The sequence below is a fragment of the Thermobia domestica genome, chromosome 12 (genome assembly GCF_964235325.1).
Source record: "Thermobia domestica chromosome 12, izTheDome1.hap1.1, whole genome shotgun sequence".
NCBI classification, from domain to species: Eukaryota; Metazoa; Arthropoda; class Insecta; order Zygentoma; family Lepismatidae; genus Thermobia; species Thermobia domestica.
This window is the reverse complement of record NC_137465.1, coordinates 105802934-105820792: the sequence shown is the minus strand read 5'-3', so window position 1 is coordinate 105820792 and position 17859 is coordinate 105802934. Positions and strand designations below refer to the sequence as shown.

At 36.7% G+C, this 17859-nt stretch overlaps 1 protein-coding gene across 2 annotated transcripts in view; it reads left to right on the top strand.

Annotated features, from left to right (window-relative positions):
• The window catches only part of vap (RAS p21 protein activator vap), a 122794-nt gene extending 111748 nt beyond the window's left edge, over nt 1–11046 (top strand). Inside the window, exons 17-18 of one of the 2 annotated variants that reach the window (XM_081733935.1) lie at nt 3195–3320; nt 10257–11046. In XM_081733935.1, coding sequence (XP_081590061.1) covers nt 3195–3320; nt 10257–10334 — 204 coding nt within the window. In that variant the 3' untranslated portion in view covers nt 10335–11046. Of the gene's footprint in view, nt 1–3194; nt 3321–10256 lie in introns of those variants that run through there. The other variant, XR_014127784.1, reaches the window with a different exon arrangement.
• Nucleotides 11047–17859: the final 6813 nt, after the last annotated feature.

Here is a 17859-nt window from a genome sequence, read left to right as displayed (position 1 = left end):
GAATAAGGAAGTTCAAGTAGCTGTGAAGGAGTAAAAGGAACAATGCAATAAATGTCAGGACTCGAGGAATCAACAAGAACTAAAGGATTACAAGGAAGCGAAGAACAACGCCAAAAATGCAGTTAGTGTAGTGAAAGGTAAAACTTATGATGAGTTATGCTACAGTCTGGAAACATAAGAGGGAGAAAAGATGATTTACAAGCTCTCAAAGATAAGAGAGATGCAAAAGAAATATACTTCGCATGTGCGTTGCATCAGGGATAAAAATAACGAAGTTCTGACAAGTGAAGAGAAGATGTGGAAAAACTATTTTCCGAAACTTCTCAATGAAAAACACCTTAGGCAAACTTGTGAAAGTGTACGCACGTATCAGGGACTGATTCGGTCTGTGACCATGGTAGAAGGTACCATGAAAAAGATAAGTGGTAAAACCCCAGGACTGGATCCGTATCGAAGTATGGAAAAGTTTAGTTAAGGAAGGAGTGCAGAGTATTCTTTACCTAAACTTTTTAAAAGAGTATTGGAAACACAAAATATGCCAAAAGAATGGAAAAGCAGCTGCGTTGTGCTGGTTTTCAAAAAACAAAGATGTGCAAGAATGTGACAACTACAGAGGATGAACCACAGAGAACTTACGAGCTATGCAGTGAAGCTCTGGAAGAGAGCGATAGAACCAAAATTGAGGGAAGAGACCGAAATAACAGAAAACCAATTTGGTTTCAGGCCAGGACGGTCGACAATGGATACAATATTTGCACGTAGGATGCTAATGGGAAATTACAGAGAACACTAGAAGGTCCTTCATATGGTTTTCATCGACCTAGAGAAAGCGTATAACAGAGTTCCACGAAACCTTATTTGGTGAGCACTAAAGAAGTGTGTTCAACCACATACATCTGTTACATGTATGCTGGAGGAAAAAGTGCGTGTAGAATAACAGAAGAGTTCATAGTTAAAGTGGGACTTCATCAGAGATGTAATCTTAGTCCATACCTTTTGCAATTGTGATGAGCAAACTTACAAAGGATATCCGAGAGTTAGCACTTTGGAATATACTATTTGCTGATGTCATCGTCTGGTGAGACCAAGGCAGTACTGCAAGAGAAATTAGATGCCTGGAGATGAGCATTGAATAACAAAGGGCTTAGAATTAGTAAGACCAAGACAATATTTACGTTGTCCTTTCAGGAAAAATGTAATCGAAAATACAAGAATAAGATTCGATGAAGATGTGGCAATGACGAGGAAATTCAAGTATTTGGGATCAATACTACAGGAAAATGCAGGAATAAAAAAACAGGGGAATTAGCAGCGGTTGGATAAAATGGAGAGAAACTGCAGGAATATTGTGTGACCGTAGGGTACCAATACGCCTTAAAGAATAGGTATTCAAAACAGCAGTGAGACCTGCCATATTATACGGAAAGAATGTTTGGACGATAAAGAAGAGGGAGGAACAGAAGTTGAATGTTGCGGAGATGAAGATGCTGCGGTGTATGTGTGGAGTGACACGAAAGAACAATATTAAGAATGAAGTGATCTGGGAAACAGTAAAGAGTAGAAAAGCTACAAGAAAGTAGACTAAGATGGTTTGGGCATGTAAGAAAATGATCTTAGGAATACGCAGCTCACCAAGTGGATGTTACAGAACTAAATGGAAAACGAGCACGAGGGCGTACAAATAATAATAATAATAATAATAATAATAAATAAATAAATAAAAATGGAGAGATTTTGTAAAGAACGATATGATACATTGTGGTATCACAGTGGACATAACACAAGAGAAACAGGGAAGACAGCGATGCGAAAAGCCGAGCCCAGCTAGCTAGGAAAAAGTATTAGATGATCATGATGATGGTTAAGGAAAAGTATATTACTTACGTATCATCGTTGTCATGTTTTGTTGGGTTTGTTTTTCCATCAACATAAGAAAATCTGTGGGGCTAATTACATATGTAACCCTAGTTTTTTAAAAAATGTTTTAACATCATTCAAGCTGTGGAAACAGATGCATGTTCCAATGTTCCACGGTTCTACAATAAAGTTTTTTTTCTTTTTTTTTTTTTTAAGAGTACGTTTTTTCATCAAGTCTTTTTACCGAAATACCAGTTATGAAGAAAAGACTGATAGAAATGCTTGTATGGTCAATGTTCAAAATGGTTACATGTTGCAGATCTATGGAATTAATAATGTATTATGCATAAGTAAATAAATAAATCATAAACTGGTGCAACAAGGAGTCCAGACCCTATTAGCCAACTTGTAGCAGTCATGCCTTTTCGGCGATGTGTGGTCAGCACATCTCCTTTCACCGTTAATCCTGGCTTTCTAGACCCGAGTTCGCTACTTCTTTCTTTCAAGTAAGCTGAGTAGAGACCGCAATGCTAACGCCATCTAGTGAGTACGAACTGTCACCCATCCTCTGACGAAACCCGATACTATGTGACTTCGCTGATCTCAGAAGAGGCGGCATTCCAGTGCGGCTAGGGAGTTGGCTAAAGTGTTGTGTATAGTTTAATACTCTCGTATAAAGTCTAATCAAAACTCGCCAATAATAAGGATAACTAGAAAACAACCTATTAGTGAGAAACTGTTGTGATGTTGACTTTACGATGAATGTGGGACATTATATAACTATAATAAAAGAATACATTAACAAGTAAGAGAGTAGTTTTGTAACCAATGATGAATTATTAATTTGCAATGAGATTTGGATCATGCACATTTACAATATACAAATACTAAAAAATGTGAAGTGCTATATAACCTTTTCTTTTTGCATTACTGTGTACCATTACAAGAATAATAAAAATTTACGGTAATACTTATTGTAAAGGGAGCAATAGCTCTGTAATAGGTAATGATGATAAATAAATAAATATTAAATAAAAAAACTTGCCATCCACCTTTAAATAGGTGATTTTTCGCAATCCTACTTAGAATATTTGAATACTTAGTCATAAAATAAAAATCTGAATTGACCAATAATTCTTTGTATGCAGTAGACTTAATTCCGTATATATAGATTAATCACAACTTGGGCACATGACGCTGAAGTTGTATGGGATCCAAATCGAATATCTTCTCACTGGAAACCGAAGCACCAAAGGTGAGTACACTAATAATTTATCCACAAGAAAGCTGTAGCGATTCGTCATGACATTTCTTCTTCTTTTTTTCTCTCTCTCCAGAATGTAACTGAGAAACCGGAATCAGAAGATACAAGAATAAAAGGTGACCCTGCTCGTGATCTTGGGACGTTACATAATATATGTGTTTCTCATTTGAAAGAATTGCAAGTTCTCAGCAAAACGCAGGTAATTATTAATTTCATACGTCTAAGAATTGTTTGATAAAGTAAAATATAATGTAAGGAATGAATTGAAGGCAAAAATAGCGGTAACTTACATTACGTATGAAGTATATTAGATTGATATTAGAACTGCTATAGTAAACTTTTTTGCAAGGCGTGTGCTATCACGATCAGATACGTTGTTCGGTTTTGTGCTTTTATTATTATTATTTTGTATCTTTACGAAATGAAGCCAATATATTTCTGGAATTTCGAATGGAAATATATACCGGAATAGACTTATCTCAAGTTATGAGAGTTCCAAATTATGAATTTCTGCGCTACGTATTCAAAACTATGTTCAGAGTTTTAGTTTGTTTGGACATTTACAACTGTTGTTTCTCTCTGTGTGGCTATCATCCAATACCACCTTATTAAAAATCATTATTTGGAATAATCATTTGAAATAATTTTTCACCAGTGAGTTTCCTGTGAACTTCAAAATGTATTGTGATACAGTGCTTTTTCTTCGTTATAGATTTTGTTTGTATTTTCCGTTCCTTTTTTCACCTACTATTGTAAAGACTTCCTAATTTATTTTTAATGAAAAATATCCTCATATTATGGTTCACAATTGTTGTGGAGATGACTGTTGGAAACTGTAATAAATACAGTACTGGACATTGGAACTGAAACATCTGGTAGAAAGCCATAATTTGTTTTTAATAAGGAGTTCGGGCTTTGGCGGCCAGTACAGCAGCAATACGAATTGGGAAGGATTGATAGAGGTCCTGCACTATTTGCAGAAGGATTTTTCACCCATTCCTTTTGAAGCGCATTGACGAGTCCAGCACGTGCACGTGGTGGAGGGTTGCGTTTTCTCATTCGATCCTCTTACAAATCCCATATAGACTCAATAATATTGAGATCCGGCGATTGAGCGGGCCATGACATGTTCAATTTTACTGTCATGCTCATCAAGCCATTCTGAGACAAGTTTAGCATTGTGAATGGGCAGGAATACTGCACCACCATCCGAGAAGTGTGTTCAAACCATAAGGTGTAAATGGTCCTATATCTTTTGCAGTGACACGACCCGCTAGAACAATTAGGGGGGCTCAAAGTCTGCCAAGATATTGCAGCCCAAACCATCACGGATCCGCCTCCATGTTTGACTGTGGGTACCAAGCAGTCTGGGTTATATGTATCAGAGGAACTTCTCCAGATGAACACTCCCTGTTTGGAAAACAGAGTAACTGGAGTTACCCGAGAGCATGACATGTATTAGGTCATCCTGTGTACAGGTTTTATGCTTCTGGCCCGCTTTATGGCATTTGTGCTAGTGATGAAAGGCTTCGGTACGAATCCTGCCATGAATGTTGGCTTCATGCAGGTATCAACTGTTTTCGTGCACACAGGTTCTGTGAGGTGTGTGTATTCACTTCTGCGGTGATTGCCGATGCAATGGTTTTTCATTTTTGTGCAACAATCCGTGTCAGTATCGTGACGTTCCTTTCAGACAACTTTCGTTTTCCCCTGCAGGTATTCTTCCTAGATGTGGTTCGTCCTTTTTGTTCATATGTATTCATCACCCTGGATACTGTAGTTCGTAAGACGTCACAGAATGTTACAGTTTTGGACACAGATGCATCTGCTAGACGCGCCCCTATGATCTGCCCTCTTTTGAAGTCGGATGTGTTCCCATTATACCGCTCTATACATATGATTTGACGTTCACTGACGAATCTCTTCTACTGGAGTGACTACCAAGGACCCACACACGTGACTCATTGCCCAAAAGTACAATATAAACTACCAGATCTGAACCCCACGAATATCCTGTGCTATTTGCACAAATGTTTCAGTTTCAGTCTCCATTGCCTGCACATGTTAAAAGTATTCCCGTCACTTCTGTAGTTACATAACAGTTATTGTCAACAAACAAGTTACCAGGAAACCTGGGGCGTAGGAACTTCAGGATTGTCGTTTAGCAATTGTCTGTGGGCTGAAATATACAAGAGATGAAAGGAATGAGATTGCGCCAGTATATCAAATGTGCTTAGTTAATTCATTTGACAGCCGACAATACTCTTACTTCTCAAGCGTACTCATGTTTTCATAGTAGTGTTTTGTATTTTATTCATTTTATTAAGATACACGTTCGTTACCATATGTAAAATACGTAAGAAGGGTAAGTTATAATTATCAGTCTTCTCTATACGCTTTCAGTTAGCAAATACATGAAACTAAAGTATAAAGTGGAAACTAAAATTAGTTATTCTATTACGTTCAGCACAGGGTGTCTATCGGTCACGAATGTCACGAAATCAGAAAACGGTCATGAAAGTCAAGAAATTTAGTGTTCGGGTCACGAGTTTTTGTTATCTGTACTAATATAAATACAGACTGGAAAATTTTGTTGAATGAAACACCAAAATTGTCTATGGTCGACTTTAGACGCTACCAAATCGCTAGCAAAGCATGCTTCTATCGCAGGCATAAAAATTCGGCCTCATTCATACCCAAATTCCCTCTTGAAAATGTTACGAAATTTTATGGTTTGGTAAAGAAAAGGTCACGAAAAAGACACGAAATTTCATTTTGGAATTTTAGTAGACATTCTGTAGCAGCTTACATGGCCATCCATACAGAAATAGCCTAAAATTATAAAGGTGAATTTCGGTAGGTGATTCATAATTAAGTAAATGAGGGAAATTCTAATAGACATAGGAAGAAAAACTAGTTTCAAAGCCACAAGCAGCCAAAATCGTGGAGAATAGATCTTTAAGGCACTATAACTTGACAGCTATGGAACCTACAAGTAGCTGTTTGAAAAAGTAATTTCAAGTGTGTTTAAATATACAGTTCTAGATTGGACAATAAATTTTAATACTCTGCCAAAGACTAGGTATAATCAGCGAGACGTACACTCATGTCCAAAATTATTGTCGCATGTCGATAAATATGTTGTTGTAGGAATATAATTTGATAACGAATTCGCCCGGTATTTCTTACAATGTTAGTATGTGTATGATCGTCAAAGACATGAATGTGACAAATTTCATGTCAGAAGAGGAGTAAATAAGAGCAATAAAACTTTCTTGTCCATTTAGCAACATTTTGTTTTACTCATCCTAATTTTTGTATTTATAATTCTTTCCCTATGAAATTTACCACAAATACATAGTTCCCGGTTATGCACAAAGTATCAGTATAAAAATTACCCTGCAAAATCATTATCAAATTATATTTTTACAAGAAGACACTTATAGGTATTGGACATTAGTGTACATTTACGAATGAATGGTCTTGAAATTAAATGAAATCTTTGAGTTTTACGTCCCACGATTATGCCGGTTAGGCTAAAGGAGACTGTGATTATGATACATGAATGAAATGGTGGAATGAAGAAAGTGGGACGAAACGGAAGAACCCCGAGAAAACCCACAAGCACAGTGTTTGACCACCAGAAAGTCCACACGGCGCGAGCGGGGATCGAACCAGGGACCCCAAGCACCGGTGTCAAACGCTCTACCACTGATCCACCGCGCCCCCATGAATGGTCTTGAGTTTATAATAAGGGTTAATAATATTTAAATATTGTCCCCTAGGTGTTATTCAACCCTTTTATGCCGCGGTGGCTCAGTGATGGTCCCTGGTTCGATCGCAGCTCGCGCCAAATGAACTTTGTGGTGGACAAACACCGTGCGCGTGGATTTCCTCGAGGTTTTCCTGTTTCCTCGCACGTTCTTCATTCCACCATTTCATTCATTTCTCATTATCACGGTCTCCTTTAGCCTAGCCGGCATAACCATGGGACGTAAAACTCAAAGATTTCATTTCATTTCTTAAATGTTTTAATGTTTGCATATTAGCGTTACAAAAAATTAGGCCGTGTCCAAAAGTGCGAAGTGCACATTTTGAGCATGCAAGCTCGAAGTATACATTTGGTGTTCACATTAAATAGTGTACACTTCGTTAAATGAAACTTTGCTCCAGCACCTCGTCGTGATAGAGCATGGAATACTGATAACAAAAGAAAGATGAATTTCGTGTGCTTTAAAAGAACTATGCTCCTTATTTTTATTTTTTACTTTTTCTAGATGAAAAACTTTCATCTAAAAAAAAAATTTAAAAATATTGTACGGATTGACAATATGGGGCAGTCATAAGATTATTTATGAGTATGCTAACAGCTTCAGAAGTTGTATCCGGTCGCCATACATATATAGTCATTTCGGACTTCTCATGCGCAGCTTGACAAGAGCAGAGCATAAAAGCAATGACTGTATACGTGCGCACAGTAAGCTCAATAAAAACATCAAACTATTGACGATGTTCTGTTTTATTAGGTATCCTGGCACGATGGAATATTTTAGCTCGGGTTTATGGCGCCGATGTCATTGCTGCGGGCGCTATTTACAAGCAATGTGACTTAATTTCTTAATTTTTAAAAGTAACTTAGAAAATCCATTGGAAGCGAAGGTAGGCAACTAGCAACAGTGCTAGGGCAAAGATGATACTGAAGAGAAAGCTATTTACAATAAATGTGACAAAAACTACTTTGGAAAATGCACAGTGTATCAGGTCTTAGTGACTTCATATGTGTAATTGCTTCCTGTATAGTGGATTACATAGCAGTGACACACTAATTGTGCTTTAACTCTAAAATTTTAATTTCTGTTTAATTAAAATATTGTCCAAATATAAGAGATACCAATTGATAGATAACATCAAGGTAAACAAAATTACATGCTTGAGCGTACATTTTCTTGTGTAGTTCTCGAGAAAATAGACAATAACTAATTTTTATGACACTTAAAAGTATGCCGTTTGTTAGCCAATAATAATTGATAGTTTTTGTTTTGCTGGAAGAAATTGTTATTTATGTACTGTATATATGGAAAAATACATTAACTAAAATATTTTTTTCTAATGGAAGATACATTCCTTTACATACATCCTACGTAATACGATTATCAAAGTAATGGAAAAACCTACAGTTAACAACACGTAAAATATGTGAGATATTAACACTGAGGATGTGTCTACAGCACCTACCCGTAGTTAGTGGTGTGTTAAGTAATTGTCTGTGATATGCCATGCGAGGTAGAATGGAGACATGTGTTGAAAAGGGCAGATGGTAATCCAAATTGGGTGACCTCTGAGTTTCCAAGACACACACTGTGGGTACACGGTTAATCAACACAAGTGTATCGCGAGGAACTATATTCTAGGTGATAGGCTACAGAACTCATGGCAAAACAGCATCGACAAAGAGTAATAATAGACGGAAGAGACGCCTCAGTGATTGGGATTGCCAAACATTGAAGAGTATTGTCATCAAGAACTCGCAGAGAGAATGCGGAACTGAATTAGCACCTGGAACAGCCTATTGCCATAATCACAGTCCGACGCGAGTTGCTTAACCTGAATATTCGCGGTCGTGTTACGATTTCCAAATTTCTGATCATCGCCAAGAAGAATCTAGCGCGAAGAAAATGATGCCGAGAACATGCAAAGTGGACCGGCAGTGATTAAAATCGGGTAATATAGTTTGATGAGTCCTCTCTTATTTTGTTTCCAACAACATGCCGTATTATGTGGGCGGACGACAAGATAAGCTAATGCTCTGAATTGTCTTCTTCCTACCGTGAAAACATGGTGGAGGTTGTGTTGCTGCGGGCCAGAATTACCTGGTATTCCGTATCATCTGAGTACGTCCACAGGACGCATTGCTATCAGTAATTACGTGAATATTTTATGTGGCCATGTAAATCCTATGGTACAGACAATACTCGAAGTGGGAGATATGGGGGGATATGACATCCCCGCACCCGAGGAGAATTGTTATCAGCTTATCCCTACCTCTGATTGCTTTTATTCGCCTTCGCCATTACATGCGAAATTTTCCGTGATACGGGGATATGCTTACTCTGAACTGTACTGAAATATACCGCTTCTTCAGATTTTTCACTTCGAGCACTAGGTATAGATGTTTCAGGCCAGTAAAGCAATTTTCTGCGATGACAATGCGCGAAATAATATTGCTGGCATTGTTTAGACATGGTACTCCGAGACCTGAACATTATTGAAAACTTGGAATCAGTTCGGGAGCTCAGACTCTGGAGTAGATATCCTCTTCCATTCTTGCTGCCGGATCTTGAGTGCTGCTCTGCATGAGGAATGATAAATATTCCTCTGGAAACCGTTCGTGACATATAGGGATCCATTCCATGACGAATCATAACTGTTCTGCAGGCTAATAAGATAAGTTAGATTTTCTTTAGGTGTTATCATTAGTTTGATAACCATCTCTATATATGTAGCTGTGAAATCTTCGTTTCCGTTGAGTGAATTGAAATGGTATACCACAGTATGAAATAGAAATGTAAAGCATCGAGAATCTTTCCTTAAAATATTAACCCGCAAGTACTACGTGGAGGCTGTCGCCGTAATTTCCCGTTCGACCACCTCTCCCGATTGTCGCTTCCTCTATCTTCTTGGTTATATTTAGTGTGTATGCGAAAATTAACATCGCGCCGTTGGTTTGTCCGCAATCTATTGTTCGGAGTCTGACAGACCGCGTAATACTAATGCGACAAAAACATGCATAGTACTTAAGGGTTAAGGAAACCTCGTTTTTTTATGGACAGTACAACTTTCCTATACAGTATATTCTGTTTTGTGTCATTTCCAACTATTAAAAGAGTGATATATATACGACTTTCTTTAAATATATATATATATATATATAAAGAAAGTCGTTGATTGATTGATCGGAAGAGGAGAATGGGACGTCGGCAACTTGAAATAAAGAATCGTATACATGTAAAACACCATCTGATGTTTCGGCTACTACATTACAGTTTTGTTCTTTCATATGCAGTCTGTATATTCATTAAGTTAGGTGGTATGAAGTGGTTCTAAGTATAAGTAACTATATTTATTTTCGTTTCAGCCTACAATAAAGAAGTTAGTGACTGTGACAGAAATGCTAAGTAAACATAAACAGAAGTATTTGGAGATGATTAGGTAGTCGTGCTCCCTGTCGGATAACCCTGTGGTGCTGTTGTGCGGGGCTATGTTCTAACACTCCAGAATTCATTTCCGTTTTTCTAGTGAGGACTTTATCTGCATTTTTTCTATGAACAGTGAGAGGATAGACAGTTGCATCATGTGTTCAATATTTCATATACAAGTTGAATACGTGCAGATACGCCAATGAGAATTCCTCGACATATATATATACCTAATATATACATATGTTCTTTAATATAAAAATATATTATTCTCAAAATAAGAGTACATATAAATATTCTGTTTTTAAGAAAAAAGTTTTTAAAGATTTTGTTTTTGTATTTTGTGTCTGTGAACATGTGTGTTTGGTGTATGCATATATGCATGTGTGTGTGTGTGTGTATAAGAGGAAAAAGTGAAAAGAATTGAAGAAAATAATGTTGAATATTTTAATTGTACAATAGATATTGTAAATATTTTGGTGCATGTTCTCATAATGAACTTTTGTACAGAATGATATGGATCGAATAGGTACATGAAATACTGGGAATCTTTGTAAGGAGTATAATTTTTTTTTTAAATATGTATGAAAGTGTCTTCGTACTGAAAGGTCAGTATATGTGAAACAGACGAAAATGTAAATAGTTTTTAATATCTTCGTTGTGTCAGACTACCTTCCTACAATCTACATTTTTCAGTTAGCAATAAAGATGTATTTTAGATATTTGAAATTGATATATTTTTAAACATGAATTGTAAGCTTTCTTTGCAGTGAATCCTAAATAGCACCTTTCCCGTAATCGACCAACTAAAATGGGTGAAGCCCCTGACTTCTCGGAAATTGACATGGTTACAAGTATCAGTATTGGTATATATATATATATATACTAAATTTAGTTTAGAATGATAACAAAATGGAAGTTGGATCATAGTGGATAGCGTCCAGCACGATGTTGCCACTCTTATCATAATGTGGAAAGGAAATTTGATCCTATATTTCTACCTACGTATTAACCAATATTTTAACTATTAAATTCCAACATTCTAATGCATCAGTTACATAAAGCGGATATAATCAAAATATAATTAACTTAGTATAATGTGCGTAAAAATAAAATACAAAAATGTGTCGAACAGAGGTATGTGCAAACCAAGACCATATGCATATTAAGGATAAATTGCGAGCTACTCAGGGACAAAACAGGATGTATCGGGAGAAGATAGAAAATGACGATTATATTCCGTTCTATATACATAAAACAAGAACTATAAGTAAAATGTAAAATGGAGTTATCTTTTATACAGTAGTTGCTGGAATTATACCTAACAGATTATAAATTAATACGGGGGTGCACGCGGAGTGGTAAAAGAGAGCAAAGAGGCAGTTCTTAATATTTTTAAGAAGTTTGGTTGACCCAAACGCTTTTATATATTTACCTTGTCCGTTCGTTCGGGAGACAAAGTATCCCAAGAAATACTTCATGAATCACCTTCAAATTTGGTCTGAATTTAGAGGATCAAAAGTTAGGAATCGAATTCGTCGATAGAAACTATATTCAAACCAAAAGTGATAGAAATCAACCAGTTTCGGTTTTTATGTTGATCACTATACACCAAAATCGGTAATAGATAGCGAAAAGCGGTTTTCTGCAATCGACGAAGCATCCCAAGAATATAGTACATCTGCACTCTAATCTCTCTACTAAAACCAATCTACCACTTCCAGCTTCAATATTAATTGATTAAAAAAAAAAAAAAATTATGCAATACAGATCAAACTTCTTAACGTAGTGTGCGCATGACACTACAACTTATTGAAGGCTACGAAAATTCTACTAAACACAATTTTTAAAGAGAAGATTTATTTTATTTGGGATGACTCAGGTGCAGGGTTTCCCCCTCCCTCCAACTAATCCAAAATGTGAGCACACAGTAATTAATATAATATAGGTATGGGACGAGATGAATCTTAAGTCATGCGTATATATAATTTTACAACTCACGATAGTGCTCCTAATGCGACAGACAATATTAGGTATTTAGAAATATGGATTTTGTGTATAAAGTGAAAAAACAGGAAGTAAGAACTGTAACTAAAAATCAGAAATAGTCTCTTAACTCCAGGGTAGTTGGGCAGACTAAACATTCCACGGTGGTAGAACTCAGCGGAGTCTGAAACAAAAAGAAAAAAAAATCGTCAGTGTGTGGGTTACTTTGTCAACGGTTCGGAAACCCTCGAAAGTCGTCACACAGATGATTATGGAATAAGTAGTGATCCGACAGTGTAGTGTCCGGGGAATATGATGTATTAGCATTTTGTAAGTAAACCGGAAAATGCTATCACAGGTGATCTTGCGTTCTGAAGATCATCATTATCTCTGTGATACACGAGCATTCACTCGACAATTTTTTTCCATTTTCATGCGCATGGGCACTTTCCAATTGCTTTGAGTACTCAGTTCCATTGACTGTCTGACAAGTAACAGCAGTTCAAGATGCACAATGTCTCCAGCAATCCACTAAGAACATAACCTTCTACTGATGCGTAGTAGCCATGAACGTTTGGGAATAGTTTCATGTAGTGCCAGCTAATGGTGATACGCCGTGGAATGTCGTACGGAAGCTATTTCTCATCACACACTACTCTGTCAAGAAGTCTGCATTTCCTTTGACAGAACAACAAAGAAATAAGCATGTGGCCGTCTCTTTCTAAGTCACAAACAACTCATGTGGGACTCACTTTTCCAAGCTGGTTCTGAACTGTAATTGACTATTTTTCTCACTGTCCCAATATTTGCCCTTTATTAGCCTCAATATCTGCTTTGCATGCCTCATTTTCTATGGCTTGTGGACGTCCACATACCTGATGCGTCTTTGAGGATTCATCGTTGTTCTTAAGGTCGTTAAACCACTGTTGTGTAGGCAATTTATCAGTCATATCTGTACCGAATTCCTGGCATATTTTTCTTCCCTTTTCACTAGCGTGTCGTTCCACTTTAATCTCGTGAAACATAATGTTCTAATATTTGACTTGCCCTCACTGTCATCACAATTTAACTAGCGACTACAACCAACAAGTTACAACATAAAACACTCTAATATACTGTTACCTCCTTATTTTCGCTTCGAAACAAAAGGTTAAGAAGTGTGTGCAGTGCGACCTCGTGAAAATCTGACGAAGTTTTTGGTTACCTTCCATAGTACCAAACAATAGTGCAAACACTATCACACAACACTATAAGCGCTTTTACTAAATGTTCCATCAGACGGGGAAGGCGATGAAAGTGACAAATAGGAAGAAAAATAAAATAGCTAGTAAATTTTCCTTTCGCGGAAAAAATCGTCCTTCATTGATTTTTAGTAAATCTTGGTTATGAATTGACACTGGACTTACTTCCCATAACAGGTTTGTTAAATCCAAGCCCGAAATTTGAAGGTCACTTACTAGGAACCAATGTTCTCCACTTGACCAAATTTAAAATGTTGATAGACTGTAACAAGCTGTAATATGCTAGTAAAATACCGCGATGTGCAGGCATTTGGTTTTTGAGTAATTGGCTATCAAACTTGGGGTTTGGATTCAAGTAAGTCCAAACTTCAACTTCGATGGCAAATAAATCAAGAACCAAATATCTGCACAATATAATATTTATAAAAACCTACCAATATGCCAAATTTGGTCACGATCTGTTATTTTGCCACCAGTTACATTTAATGTTCTTGATTTCACTGATGTGAGTTCAAACCCAACTTCGATGGCCAATAACTTGAAAACTAAAGATCTACGAGGGCCATTTCAAAAGTTCTGCACACTGAAAGATATTATCGAAGTAAATATTTTATTGTGCAAAATACCTTTACAGGCCTTCAATATAATTTCCATTCTTACTTATGACAGGTTCCCAACGTTTTGGTAAATTCTTTTTTCCGGATAGGGTACCTTCATTGTTGAGCTGTCTGATCAGTCGGGTCACTCCCTGGAAGCTTCGGCAATTATATCGAAACATTTCCATGACGTGGTTCTCTCAATTTGTGAAACAAATCAGTCTGATGGACTCAAATCAGGACTATATGGTGGGTGCGGAAGAAGTTTTTCCCATGCATACTTGTCGAGTGTTTCCTTCACTTGTAGGGCAGTATGCGGTCATGCATTATCATACAAAATGAGGACACCAGCTATAAGCATCTCAGGCCGCTTTGACAAATTTTCGGACGCAAAACATTTTGCAGAAACAGCTTGTAATATGCACCTGTTACAGACGTCCCCCTGTGGCACTTTATTTGTAGCTATCACTGCATTCGTGTCATACGCGAAGATCATCATGAGTTTTGCCTTTGATTGTTGGCGGCGGAATTACTTCGGGCGTGGAAAGTCGGAACTTTACCATTGAGACGACTAGAGACCAGTTCTGGTTCAAAATCTCGTATCTAGGTTTCATCAATTGCAACAATCCTTCGTAGAAACTGATCTTCTATTCGGTAACGTTGAAACAATTCTTCTGCGACATTCTTTCTGCCCTAAACTCAGATCATGCGGAACTCATCTGGTAGCGTTTTTCTAATCTTTTCAGTAATGATTCTGTAAACGGCAGTGACAGACATTCTGGCCTCATATGCAATTTTCTCACATGTTTTTCGAAGATCCTCTCTCAAAATGTCATTCACAATAATCTCAGAGGTATAGTCTTGCAATGGGTGGTCTTCCACTCCTTGGGTTGTGCACAGTGCTTACACTCCACAAACCTCTTGAATCGCGTTCACCTTCCATTTTAACACTGAATTTCTCACAACACAGCCACGCGAACCAGTAAACACAGACACAACCGTCAAGCCCAAATTCTGACTCACAACTAACATGAAATCGAACTTGATCACACTACTCAAATGGTCGCGCATGCGCTATGTGCAAAATGTACCACAGCGATTCATATTATGCTTGAATGTGTACAAAGCTTGTCAGCTTTTAACACCATACCAAATTTGTTCAAGATCGGATGGGTTTTATCGATCACGTTTTAGTGATATTTCTTCATTTCACTAAGTCCAAATTCAAATTTGGTGCTCAATAACTCTAGAACCAATTATGTATATATCATATTTTATGTACGCACTAAAGTACAAATGTCTTCTACCATACACAATTTGGTCCAGATCGTATTAGTATGATCGATAGCGTTTCTTTCACTAGTCCAACTTCAAATTTGATAGCCAATAACTCAGGAGTCTAAGGTCTACATATGGAAAATATATATGTATTAAGCTCGTGAAGTTCCATCACTGTCCCAATTTTGGTCAAGATCGGATTAGTTCCGTCGATCGTGTACGATATATATACTATTCTGATATTGATTTAAAAAAAAAATCAAATGAAGGACGAAAATTAAAGGTTAAGAAAAGTAACTGAATTGCTCGGGTGGGCACAATATTGGAATGTAGTCACGTGAAATATTTCGCATTGGAAAATACAGAAAATTTAGATAAATGAGTAGAATCGATTGGTAAGATATTGGAGAAAAGAAGCATGTGAAGAGAGAAATTTATATACGTATAGGATGATATACAAAGTAAAACAAAATATAAAAGAATTAGAAAATTGTAATTGGATAATGCCCAAAAATCTAATTGAAAGAAATCATACAAAATTTACAATCTGTCTTATCATGAAGGGGATGAAACCTATCAAATATAAAGTGATATCCGTGATACATTAATCTGTTCATATGTGAAAGTAATACCATTATATTAGGTTAGTGCGCATGAAATGTCCAGTTTGACGTGAGGTAGGAAACTCACCTCAGCAACAATGATAGGAGTGGACCAAAGTCACACATCACAAGAATGGATATTCCACACACAAGCTATAGAAATGTATTTTGGCTAATGGATATTTCTCAAATTTCGTACCGGTGACAGCATTGGAAAATTAGTACTCATGGTGACTGATCATCATGTTCATATGAGCTCCTCAGGAACACCATGGAAGCAGATCCTTGGAAAAGTTTGCGTGTCATTGCAGACGAGTGAGGAATACACTATACCAGTGTCGTTCGGCAGCTCTGTTCAATCGGTAAGGTGAAAAAGTACTCTTGAGTCGACACCGACCAAGGAGAATCACAGTCTTAAATGCGGAATAACTTGGAAGACTTTTTTTTTTTTTTCCCAGCAGATTGTCATTTCTTATGAAATGTGGATCTCCTACGACAATCGTAAGTGATCAGGACAGTGGTTGGGTCATGAGCACTATCAGTGTTGGGTAAGTTACTTGTAAAAATGTAACGCGTTACAAGTTACTTTACTTACTCTTAAAATGTAACGCGTTACTTGCCTCAAAAAAGTAACTGTTACTTTGCTTCGAAAGTAACGCGTTACTTTTAGGTCCGAAACTTCGAGTATGTGAAAAAAATTTATTACTTCAGTTTTCCGTATTACTATTACTATCGCTATTATTATTATTATTATTATCATTATTATTATTATTATTTTATTATTATTATTATTGCACATTCTGAATCGATTTATGTAAATGCAAGGACAAATTTTTACTTGACAGCTATATGAACATTTTAATGTAATGTAACATTGACTAAAATGCCATACTGCGTTACTCGTAGAGATGGGCACGAGTGAGTTCGAGCAAGTTTTCTTTGAAACTCGATTCGACTAGAAACAGACATCTTTGAGCTTGACCCGAGAACTCGGCTTGAAAAATTTCCTCGAATTCGGGTCGAGTCGAGTCAAATCTGGTGTATAGTTTCGAGTACTCTCTTCAAGTATCTCACATAGACAATATAATTATTATCAATGGTACTACATTATTATTATTATTATTATAACACTGTGTATAAACATGAAAGATAGGCGGTTTATATCTGAATACTAAAAAATAAGTTGATTGCCAACCTCGGTAGTCGTGAAGTCTAGGAGTCAAGGACATTTTTCACGAGCTTTTGAATTTGGGTTGAGGGCAGGGGTGTAGCCAAGGGAGGCCCATCGGGGCCAGGCTCCCCCAAATGGTTTCCTGCCCCCCCCCCCCCAAATGACCAGCTTTTAAAACATAGTAAAATTATCTCGCTTCATTCATTTAAAAATAACAAAGTTTATTGACAATTAATAATTTATGGAAAAATATTGTTTTTCTATACCGATCGAAAAATAGTATAGTATCTCTTCCTTATACCGATCGAAAAATAGGATACTTTTTTGTGACAGCAGATTACACAATCGATTGCGATTTATATTTGACAGTTTGAAGACAAACGTTTTAACAAGGTACTACAAATACAGCCATAAAACAAAGGTACTAAACTGATTTGTAAGTACAGTATATTTTACATGCTTTAACAAGTGTTTTAAAAGATAATAGAGGATGGAAAATTTGGTGAGAAACAATGCTTTTATTCAATTTGGATTTCATTCGCTCTCTCTTTTATTTCTACTCAGTGTAATAATTTTTTTTGTTAAGTCACGAATAATAAATAAATATTTTTGTCAGGAAACCATAAAGAAATTAAATGAAATTTCAAAGAAAATCAATCTTGTCTAGA